The sequence below is a fragment of the Brachyhypopomus gauderio genome, chromosome 14, assembly GCF_052324685.1.
Source record: "Brachyhypopomus gauderio isolate BG-103 chromosome 14, BGAUD_0.2, whole genome shotgun sequence".
Lineage (NCBI taxonomy): Eukaryota > Metazoa > Chordata > Actinopteri > Gymnotiformes > Hypopomidae > Brachyhypopomus > Brachyhypopomus gauderio.
This window is the reverse complement of record NC_135224.1, coordinates 22,267,272-22,278,621: the sequence shown is the minus strand read 5'-3', so window position 1 is coordinate 22,278,621 and position 11,350 is coordinate 22,267,272. Positions and strand designations below refer to the sequence as shown.

The window sequence follows — 11,350 nt, the reverse complement described above, 5'->3', positions numbered from 1 at the left end:
TGAAACGCTCTCTATAATTCACCAATTTAAATCAACCAGTGCCACCTTTCCTACAACGTAATGTTTTACAGTCATCAAGACTGACGTTCATCTATCACTCCCACCAGGAGAAGAACTACGAATCACAGGCACAGGTGTTACAAAGCCATTCAGCTAAACTCTGTGACCGAACAGCAGGAAACAGTGAACCGTAGAATGATATGAAAACTGTTGCCAAGGGAGAAAATGACGAAGAACCAAACAACAAATTCGGGCTCAGAATACACCAGGCCAACTTCAGGTGGGCCAATGCAGAAAAGATAAACCACCACACAAATATGAAGAAAACTGAGTAACCCAGGAGTGACTACATAATGTGTTGACAAATAAAAGTGAAACAAATTACAGACACCATTAACAGGACAACACCTCGAAGACAAAACACTCCAGCTCAGAGCGCAAAACCATGGCGATACAGAAGCATATTCAGAGTAAGAACGTCGCAGTCTTTCAGTGGTGATAAGAAAATAAGGATGATGTCATCACAATGAATGAGGAAGTGGGAGGTGCATGAAATAAAACAGAGGGGAAAAAAGCACAACACACCTAAATACAATGAAGCTTAACACAAGAGCTCACTCATAGTACAACCGGGATTTTCAGTTCAATTTTCAGTTGTGGTGGATAGGGGAAAAGTGACCATTGTGATGTGATCATCATTATTTCTGTCAGAAACCACACAGGTGAGCACTGCAGTGGGGAACATGAGAACAAGAATGCATAGAACAGAATTTGACCTTTGCACAATGCAAGATTCACTGCAAAAAGCATGTGTTTTGGGTCAAACCCCAGGCAGGAGTAGTCGTTATACGACAAAACTAAGAAACGGTGGGGGCGGGAGACTGGCTAGACATGACAAGACAATAGTCTGGAAGTGGGGAGATTGTCGGTAACAGATGTATGACATCACAGTTTCGATGTATTAGCTACTGGCATATTTGAGATGGTGGTTGAAATGTTCAAGACCAGCTGATAGGACACGTCCACCAATGAAATGAATTATTTGGAAAAAAAACAAGCATCAATGAAATCTTTAGGGTTTTTTAAGGAGACTGATGGACTGATGGACGAACACGAATGCAACTGTACATGCACACTAACGCACACTTCAGACCTTTAGACATGACAGGAATGTGCTCAGACTGGTCAGTCCTTTTGGCATAAAATGGAAGTAAAACCAGAATATCATTTAGTCGGACTCCAGAGGTAAGTTAGGAAGCGTGTGTGTAATGTAACATAGCTACTGTACACTGTAGTGAAATAGAAATTATATGAACAAAGGATATTCTATGTAACTATCACTTGCCATCCTGTTGAAATTAGACTTTCTCAACACTAGCTCTCAACACTACTGTGAATTATTAAGACAAATATGAAACAAAAATGATTCCTTGTTTCTTTAGCATGTCTTGCACGACTATACCAAAGTTCATATGTTGGATGTGATTTGTTTGTGTCATTTTGTCTCTGACCTTTCAGGAAGCTCCAGGAAGTCCCACATCATTTCTGCTTACATAGCACAGACTTCCATTGAAAACCCTGTTTACGTTTGCTTGTTGTCCAGGGGTGCAGGATGGAGATGGCCAAGGTTAAAGAAGAGTTGCTGAAAGCTCTTCTTAACCTGGGGGAGAAGCACTTGAAGTCATTTCAGTGGTATCTGACCAACTGTGTGGAAGGTTCTAAAACAATACCAATAGCACAGTTGGAGAACGCAGACAGATACGAGACAGTGGACATGATGGTGCAAAGTTATCATCCAAATGGAGCTGTAGATGTTATGCTGAACATCCTGGTGAAGATGAACCTTTACCAACAGGCTGAAGACTTGAAGAACAATCTCCAATACAGTAATGCAAATAAAATCATATTCACTAAACAGAGTAAATCATATTCACCATTTAAACTCATAGAGAACAATGCAGCTAAATCACATTTATTGTCAGAAATAGTAACGAAGCATTTTACATCCAAAGAGAGCAAAAAAACTATTTTAAGTTAAAGAGTAATATAAATCTTATTCATTATTCACATTCAGAGAATGTATAGAGTACTGAATCACTACTCAGAGTAAGTCAACTGGAATCATATTCAGTTTGAAGGTGTACTATTAAGTTGAGGAATTGGGAGCTGGTGGAAATATGTAATTACACAAAACATAGAAGAATATTTTGTAATGTGGATTTTGCTGCGATCCATTTCCCTGAGTGGATTTAACTGATGATTGTGAGTGTGTTCACGATGAAGGAGTTTTCAAAGAGTAGACCTACATGATCATGAGTACATAAATGTTTACGTAAATGTTTACTGTTGCAGTTATATGAGTATAATATTTTTAAGATGTTTCAAAAGCAAATTCAAATACAGTCATATTCACTGAGTACTAGTTATCTGGTCATTTTATCAATGTTACCATTTTCAGTATTATGAGCAGTTTAGAACAGTAGAAGGTACTGTTCTGCAGATGATGGTAACCAGCATGGAGATCCAATTGGGAGAAGACAACAGCAAAGTTCACATCATGGAGTAGATCATCAATGGCTGGCGTGATGTTCTGCTGCCGTTTTATTGCATTGGGCAGAAGCAGATTAACAGATTCTAACCTAATCTGGATTATTTGGCTTGGGTGTCACTACATGTAGTCTGCCCCAATACCTAGTTAACTGCCCAAGTATAGGTACTGATTATGTAGGCAGCTGTTTAAGTAGGCAGCAATATAACCGATATCCATCCTCAAAGGCAGATTACGGAGACGCTTTAGTTACGAGAACCATCTCATCACAGTTGCATCATGGGATTGCCATAGTGGCTGAGGTACTATTCGATGCAGACTTAAAATTCAGCCAGTTTAGGGTATCTTAGTAGGCAGCCTATTTAAGGTGTCTAAGAATTGGGACAGTCTACGTGGGACACTCTATGATGTGAAACGTTGTCTGTAAACAGCTCATGGGACAGACCCATGGTGTTAGTCCATCAACTCTTTCTATTACCCCTAATTTTTCCAGCTTCACAAGCTCTTCCTCAACCTGTTTCCCCATGTGAAGAGCTTTTCTTCAGTGTGGCTGGTTACAGGTGGTTTACATCACCTGTGTGCAGTTTGACTTGCAAATATTTGAGCTTACCAGTGGCCAGAGTAAGATGTTTGTAGTCATTAAGGAGTTGACTGATGTGGTTTGACTCAGTAAGCTCTAACTTGGTAAACATGGTGTGTAAATCTCTGATAAAGTCCCTCTGCAGCAGCTGTATGGTAACAGAAATGAGCCATTGTTATCATTGGTAACGCAGAAAGGGCCATGGACGCTATTAGCTCTGAAACTCAACGTGGTTGTGGATTTGCCTTTCAACTGCAACGTCACTGTGGACCCTGACCCACATATTTTAGATTCATTTTTAGTAATGCAGTTTGCAGACTACACCTGTTGTTGCCCTATAAATAATGTTTTATTGTAACACCCTCTCGTCCCTTGTAAACACAGATATTACTGATCCAGACCAGAACATGTCAGCTAAGACTGGAGTCTCTGCCAGTGTAAATGCTCAACATACAGGTGTATTTCATGACCTAATTATTAATATCATTGGACAAACTAACTACAGTGAGCTAACTAATCTAATTTGTTAATAGAAATAATTCTAATCATAATGAACCTAAACATTGATATATTTAATTCTTATATTTATTTATTTATGGTAATAATAATTATTTTATTTATATAATTTCAGAATCAGTGGATATACATTGCACCCTGAAATAATGTTTCTCTTGTTGTTCTTATATAAGTTATTTGTGTTTGAAAAAGCAGTGTAGGATAGTGGGTGTCTGGTTGTTTGCATGTTGTGAAACCTTTTAAACGTGCCTATGACAGTGGCGACATTGAGGGTGTGAGAGGAGAGGGAGTGTTGAAAGTATCTTTATTCTCCACTGTAGTCATCACAAGAGTAATCAAAAGAGAAGTGATGATTCTGAGCGTTGAAGAAAATGCAGCAGCAATGCGTGGTTTCAGAGCAGATACTGGTGATGATTGCTCACCACAGGACAGCTGCTCATTACAGGACAGCTGGTCACCACAGGACGACTGCACACCACAGGACAATTGCCAGTACACAGCACCGATGGCAGGTACCTGTGAGTTCATATATATATATGGTGTTGGTCCATCAACTCTTTCTATTACACCTAATTTTTCCAGCTTCACAAGTTCTTCCTCAACCTGTTTCCCCATGTGAAGAACTTTTCTTCAGTGTGGCTGGTTACAGGTGGTTTACATCACCTGTGTGCAGTTTGACTTGCAGAATTCTGTACAGAAACAGTATCTACATACTGTATCTTACCTAAGTACACTTGTAACATACATCTACTGATGCAACCTGGACACATCAGTGATGTTACCTGGGGTCACAGAGTGTTTCAGGTCTTTCAACATCATACACTCACCCAGGTGACTCAGCCAGGGTTGATCAGGCCCCAGCTTGTGTCCAGGTAGCGCGACCACACCCACGGGTCTCCTCTCCTTATCCACAACCATCTTGAGACAACCTCTGCTGCCTTGGTGGCCTCCTTGATGGCCCTTCGTTTGTTGGCCCCCGTGATGCCCAAGATGTTATGTCTTGCAAAGCGATTGGCCCGCAAACCCTTTTCCCACCTCAATGGGCCACCCGTTATTCCGGCACTCATCCACTAGCTCAGCATACTTTGCCCTGCAGTTTCTTACCTGGAATCTTCTTCAGAAGTTGTGTTCAGCTGTGCATGATGTACACAATGATATAATGTGTTTACTGTTATATTACTACAGGAGTGTTGTATCATGTATTGCTGTGTTGGCCTAATCGTTTCACTGCATGCTTTCTCCGGTCTGTTAATTCCAGTGGTTTAGTGGGCTCTAAATTTCAAAATCTAAAGATTTACTCACACTTTTATGTTTCTATGATATCTATGTGCACATGGCATGTTGGAATGCAGTGATTACAGTCAATTATGTCTCCGCCCCAGGTTTTGTGACCCCTGGGGGTTTGTATATGATGTCATAGCCCCCAGGTATATTTTAAGGCCTTAAAAGGGAACTGTTCACACTTCATTCTAGCCAATCAGATTATGCATGGTGCTTGTCTGTTTGCCTCAGGATACATGCAAGCTCAATCTGCACCCAAGGAGATGCCATCACTACCCGACTGCCCCCCGGGACTGGAATTCTTAACCCAGGTACAGAGCACACCAATCTAAGTAGGACAAAAGTCCTATACATTAATGTGTACACGAAAACATTAAGCAATATTTATCTTTAAGAAGAAGTGGTGGTTGTATTATTGACACTTTCTAGTGGTTTCCTCACTGTACATATTTTAAAGTCTACTGTATCTCATATAGATTGACCAGCTCCTTGTCTTTCAAGAAGGTAACTACACATAAGCTGATGATAAGAATGATATCACCCTGTGTTTATTTCAGAAACACACACCATGTCCACTAGTATGAAGTCCTTGCTCTGTTTCTCTCTCTCAGGTTGGCTCAGCTGTAATTGTAAATCGAGGTTTACAGTTACAAACATCTTAGGACAGCGAGTGTTCTTTGGTGTTGAGGAGAACAATGTTTGTCTGGAGCTTCTCTGCAGGCCCAGTCTCATCCTGCACGTCCACGACAACATGGAACAGGAAGTTCTCACTATCAGACATCCCTCCAGGTTCAGCAGCTGCTGGTATTCATGGTGCCTAAAAGAGGTATGAGTGCAGAACCCCTTCCACTCGTTAGACTCATGGTATAGTGGTATAGTCCATATATACTCCTAACTGAACTAAGCAGCTAAGCAATATTAATTTTGTAAATGCCTTTTTGTGATTGAAATTTCTAATCATGAACTGTATCATTGTTGAACATCATGAACATCTAACATTGTTCAATGGAAACATTTTTAATTAGGAAGATGGTTTATCACGTCACTTATTTGAGATCAATAATAATATTTTTAATTGCTGGTCATTTCTAGTTGTATTTAATGTCATTTGAACACATTGGTTAAATGGTGCTTTATAATTGGCTAAGTTGCCTGATTGGAGAACACGGTTGTTTTTCAGCTTGAGGTCCAGGCCCCTCCTGGAGACCTTCTTGGTTACGTGACTGAGGAGTGTCACCCTTATCTGTCCCAATTTACCATCAGGAACAGCAAGAAAGAGGCAGTTCTGCGCCTAGAAACACCCTTTAATCCTTTTAACTGCTATCCTGTAACCAAGGTAGTATGAGATCATGTCTTGTGAAGGTGCACAGTTTTGATTATGATGTGTAAATAGCTTTATAGAGCAAGGCCATAGTCAATGTTGCTAATATAATTTGCCAGAAATGTTATAACATTTACTGACTGCGACCTATAAGGAGAGTTTGTTTTAAAGAAGCTTGGGATATACTAATGATACACTAATGCCACCCTAGTTCTTACTCTTATCAGCTTGGATCACATCCACAAAAAAGTCTCGTATGTAACTGCTGGTGACTAAACTAATCATTTTTCTGTCGGTAGTTGGTGTCTCTGGATGGAGCCTCTGTAATGGGTACAATAAGAAAGGAGAGGACAACTGGGCCATCACGCAGATTTAGAATACACTTTCTCATGGACGTTGACATGAAGACCAAGGCTCTCATATTAGGTGCCACTCTCCTTATTACCTTATATGAAGAATATTAGGTGTCGTGAGTGGATATTTTATTTCACTTTTTCTCTGTGGACGAGACAATAAACAAAAACATGTAACGGGGTGACAGAAGCTGTAAACACGGAGTATAGTGGCGTGGAATCTTTAATGTCCATCGCACAGCAATAGCAATAACATTCAAATTGAAGAGAGCAAAGCCAGACGCACACAGCGTGAGGCAGTTTAATATAAGCACAAAAGGTGCAGAGTCCGGCGGACGGCAGCCGACACGCTCACTAGGGCGAGGTACAGGTGTCCCTGATCAGTGTGTCTGTAGGTGAATTGGAAAGTGGGAGTGGCTGTGTAGAGGAACGTGTGGAATGTGAACTGGGCGGCTCCCCTGTAGAGCTGGCCCGGCCTACCGTGACAAAACACTTATCCACCGAAAGTTTGGCTTAAAAAGTCTGAATTAAATTCAGTGAGTTATGATGATTGTAATAGTGGATGTTCTGTCTCCATAGACAAAATTCTGATAGTATGGTGGCAATGTTGAAGTATAAGATTCACCTGTGAGGTAATGGGGTAAGGAATACACAGTCTGGTTACAGTTGTACATGTGTGTTATTATACTGAATGGTAGAGGTAAAGAAACACGTCTGACATGCTTTAGGTTAACCATGCAAAGGAGCTACTTTCTGGACCACTGACACACTTCATAGTTAGCTCCACAGTTGTGCCAAAGGTGAAAGGGGTTGTGTGGTTGTGTGACTGAAGTGTGGTTGTGTGGTTGTGTGACTGAAGTGTGATAGAGCTGAAACCAGGTGGTTGGATGCAGATTTTGAGCTGTGTTGAGAGCAAGAAACATTGATCATTGTAACGAGCATGATTTAAACTCGAATCTACTGTAACTCGGCGTGCGCTGCGGAGCGAGAAGGCGGACACAAATGCTGAGGAGGGTGAGATTTAATGAAGGGAATTCCAAACAGGTTCAAACAGAAAAGCAGAGGTCAAGTCCGATAAGAAGTCAGAAAAAAAAAACATGGAGACATAACCGAACGATATGCTTGAAATAAAACACGTGTAGAACGCAGAACAAACGAAACAACCAGGAAACAAACACAGAGCGATTGGGCAGCGAAAATGAGAAGTACTCACAGAATAAGGAACACACAGGAATAACTACAAGAACACACCGACACGGAGGAGTAATACCAATACACAGAACTAAACTAGACACAGGTGGAGACACTGACAACACGGGCGTGGCAGACGGAGGGAAACCATGGAGACAGACACGCAGGGAACAACACAGACACGAGGAGCAGGGAACCGAAGTGACAGCTAGAGAGGGGGGCGTAGCCCTACGTGACAACTACTTTGCTCTGTGCTTATTTGAGATAATTATTTGAACTGCCACATTTTTTTTGTAAATATAACATTTTTCTTGTGTAAATATCCTATTCTTTCTTCTTTCTACACTTTTTTTCTATAATATTTGTTTGACATTTGTACCTTTATGTAAGGGTAAGCTTCAGCCTACACTTTTTTGGTCAGAAAGTAGCTTTGGTAAATTATGAAATTATGTTTATTGGTGGTTGTGTTTGACCAAAATAAAGTGTTGAAATCAATTAAATACACTGGGATTCAATAAATATTGGCACCCTGCCCCTGAGACATACCATTTTCTGGTCCCTTCTGCTGGACTGTCAGAGTAGGGACAGGACCAAACCACTGTAACAATTTTACATCTATAATTTCTTAGAATATGAATATCATTTTTCTTATATAATTGGTAAACTCTAATATTACTAATATTACTATATAATATATAGTATTTAAATATAAATTTAAATGAGAATGTTTCCTGTGATCACACAACAGTGAAGGTAATTAAAATGTGATTTTGGCTGAGGCATCGGCCTTAAGGAAGATGCTACAGTAGATGGTTTGGGTGTGATGGGTCAGATGTGATTTGTCTACATACCTCCTGGTTTGGAGTTATGATGTCCCTCAAATGACGGAGTCTCTCAGGCAATTTCATGACCATTCAGTCATGTGATGTTGGCTTTTTTTGGGTATATTTGATTCATACTGCTTCAGTGAATTATTAAAGATTTATTAAAAACTGCACCAACTGGTCTGCACAGTCCTATCAGGGCCAAGTGCCTTCTTTACTTATATGTTTGGAGAAGATCTTCCTCACAGATCTTCAGGGCAGGCTGAGTGGGTAGCTGGGTGTCAATGGGGAGTGGCTTGTAGTTGAATAGGTATGTGGCACTGGGCCAAATTGTTTCAGATTGGCTATAAATCACGGCTTGTCATTGTTGTATTTAATGTGAGTCCTGCTGAAAACACAAATGTCCTTGCAAAAGCTGATATAGTACGTCACAGTGTCTGTGTATTCATCCAGGCTGTTTGTAGCATCAAACACACCCCGGTCTGTTCATTACATGTATTCTTGGACTCTTTCTTCAGCCCCATCTGTCCAGCTCCAACAAGTTGAATTCCACCACCTTACTAGATTCTAACCCGTTTAGTGAAGAACGGTTTCTGACTTCTGCAAGGACACATGAGGAAAAAAAACCCAACTTTTATGGTTATCTGACCTTGCCTGGCATTCTGAGGGCTCATAGAAATTCCACTTGTGGAACAGCCATGAGCTGTTATTCTGAAACACCACTCTTACCCTCGTATTGCAGCAACCATCCCGCAAGCATTTCATATAGGTAGTTGTTATTCCCATAATTATTCACATTGCAGAATTAGACATCTCTCTCTCATGTGTACGTACACACACACACACACACACACACACACACACACACACACACACACACACACACACATACATACATACATACATACATATGACAGAGAGAGAGAGAGAGAGAGAGAGACAGTGTGTTTGTGGGTGTGGTTCTGTGTCATTCGTCACACCTGTTGCTTGTCTTGTTACTGTTATGTGTTGCACTTGTGTCTTAATAGTGTAACAGTATTGTGTCTGTCACTCATCTTAGTTCAAGCCTAAACTCTGCTACATATCTGTGTTCAATTAAACGTGTGAAAACAACGCCTCTTCCTTGACATTCTACTTCATCCCTCAACAACTCCTTGAGTAGTTTAGATTTTCTGTAGTTTTACCATGATCTTTTTATTTTATCATTTGAATATGAAATTGTTTATGCTCATGAACTTCATTTCCTTGTTTTGAGGGAAATGCGTGACTTGCCAGCAGACTACATGAAACATGTAATTAGAGCATCTCCAAAAATAAATGAACCACAGCTGCATTGGTAAAACTAATTAGGTCAAAGATTGAGGCGAAAAATGTTTGAGTGCTCAAGTAATCAGTTATGGAGACCAATCAAATCAGACATCATGAGAAAAGTGTCATACAGAATAGTGTCACAGAGACACACAGAAGAGTGTCATACAGCAGACTCAAGAGGACCACAATACCCAGAATTCCAGTCATCATCTGCCTCGTTCACACCCATTTTCAATTCAGTATATCCCTTCTATACTCCACCAGTCTATAGTCTCTTTGCAAAGTATTGCCGAAACTCCTGGAGATAAGCATACAGAGCATTTTTGCATTTTTTTGTGTTTCTCCATTTAAGGTTCAACCTAGTTTTTGCGTTACGATTCTCCTTTGGATTCTCCTCTTGGTACCTTTGCCTCGTGTATACGACCTGGATTTTTGCACATGTCTGCGAGACACGATATTCCAGCCATCACACAGAGAACACCAACTAAAGCACAGGTGCAAAGCACATAGATCCACAATGCTGAGAGGAAATAAGACATCGGAGGACATCAGGAAGATGATGGTAACAGCCCATCAGTCTGAGGAAGATCTCCAAAAGATTCCAGCTCCATCATCCAGCTCCATCAGACAGATCATTTACAAATGGAGGACGCTCAGCATCACCACAATTCTGCCCAGGAGTGGACGGCTATGAACACACCAAGAAGGACCAGAAAAATAATAATTCAGGTAAAAGCCAATCCACACATGACCTCCAGAGAGTTGCAGACCTCTTTCACGGCATCTGGGATAAATGTACATGTGCAATTAGGTGAAAAATCAATAGACATGGCTTTCATGGGAGAGTTGCTAGAAGGAAGCCTCTGCTCTCAAGAAAAACTTGCCCATTTAAACTTTGCCAGAGAGCACTTGGACAAACCAGAGGCTTTCTGGACGTCCATTCTCTGGACAGAGGAGTCCAAAATTGGAATAATTTGTTGGTGCAATGTTTGGAGGAAAAAGTCAACACTGCATATAAGGAGAAGAACCTCCACTCAACAGTGAAGCATGGTGGTGGAAATGTGAAGTTCTGGGCCTGCTTTCTGCCTCTGGACCTGGATGTCTCCATATTACCCAGGGAACCATCAACTCTCAGGGTCTCCTGCCATCATTAAGGGAGTTGAAGCTGGGACGGAAATGGATTATGCAACAAGACCCAAAGCATTCCAGCAAAACTACCAAGGTTTTGCACTCTGGATTGCCATTGGATTTTGTCTCTTTTCTCTCTACCTAGTTTTGACAACACTATATTCAATAAATCCAATTGTGTTAAAGTCTGCGTGCTTCTGCGAAGTATGTACCCAGCAACAGCCCCGTCGACAGGGGGGGACAACCGGGTCTGTTGTCCCGGGCCCCAGGGCCAGGGGGGCCCATCAAAGAGCCCAA

The 11,350-nt window shown here is 41.0% G+C and overlaps 1 protein-coding gene across 5 annotated transcripts; it reads left to right on the top strand.

Annotated features, from left to right (window-relative positions):
• Positions 1-151: 151 nt before the first annotated feature.
• Positions 152-7,736, top strand: LOC143474736 (phospholipid scramblase 2-like). 5 transcript variants are annotated; one of them, XM_076972298.1, is made up of 9 exons: positions 152-280; positions 1,604-1,886; positions 3,513-3,584; positions 3,965-4,156; positions 5,157-5,236; positions 5,402-5,429; positions 5,537-5,751; positions 6,106-6,261; positions 6,546-7,736. In XM_076972298.1, exons 2-9 carry the CDS (start codon positions 1,613-1,615, stop codon positions 6,708-6,710), a joined length of 1,182 nt encoding a protein of 393 aa, XP_076828413.1. In that variant the 5' UTR covers positions 152-280; positions 1,604-1,612; the 3' UTR covers positions 6,711-7,736. The 5 variants fall into 5 exon arrangements, with proteins under 5 accessions (XP_076828413.1, XP_076828411.1, XP_076828412.1 ...); XM_076972296.1 differs by lacking the exon at positions 152-280 and adding an exon at positions 587-722 and having other exon boundaries at positions 1,519-1,886; XM_076972297.1 differs by lacking the exon at positions 152-280 and adding an exon at positions 604-722.
• Positions 7,737-11,350: the final 3,614 nt, after the last annotated feature.

Bases quoted from the DNA above. Each gene is read 5' to 3' on its own strand.
- LOC143474736 (XM_076972298.1), top strand. From the start codon at position 1,613: ATGGAGATGGCCAAGGTTAAAGAAGAGTTGCTGAAAGCTCTTCTTAAC. The intron at 1,887-3,512 runs GTAATGCAAATA...TTGTAAACACAG, and splicing joins GAAGAACAATCTCCAATACA to ATATTACTGATCCAGACCAG. The intron at 5,237-5,401 runs GTACAGAGCACA...TATCTCATATAG, and splicing joins GACTGGAATTCTTAACCCAG to ATTGACCAGCTCCTTGTCTT.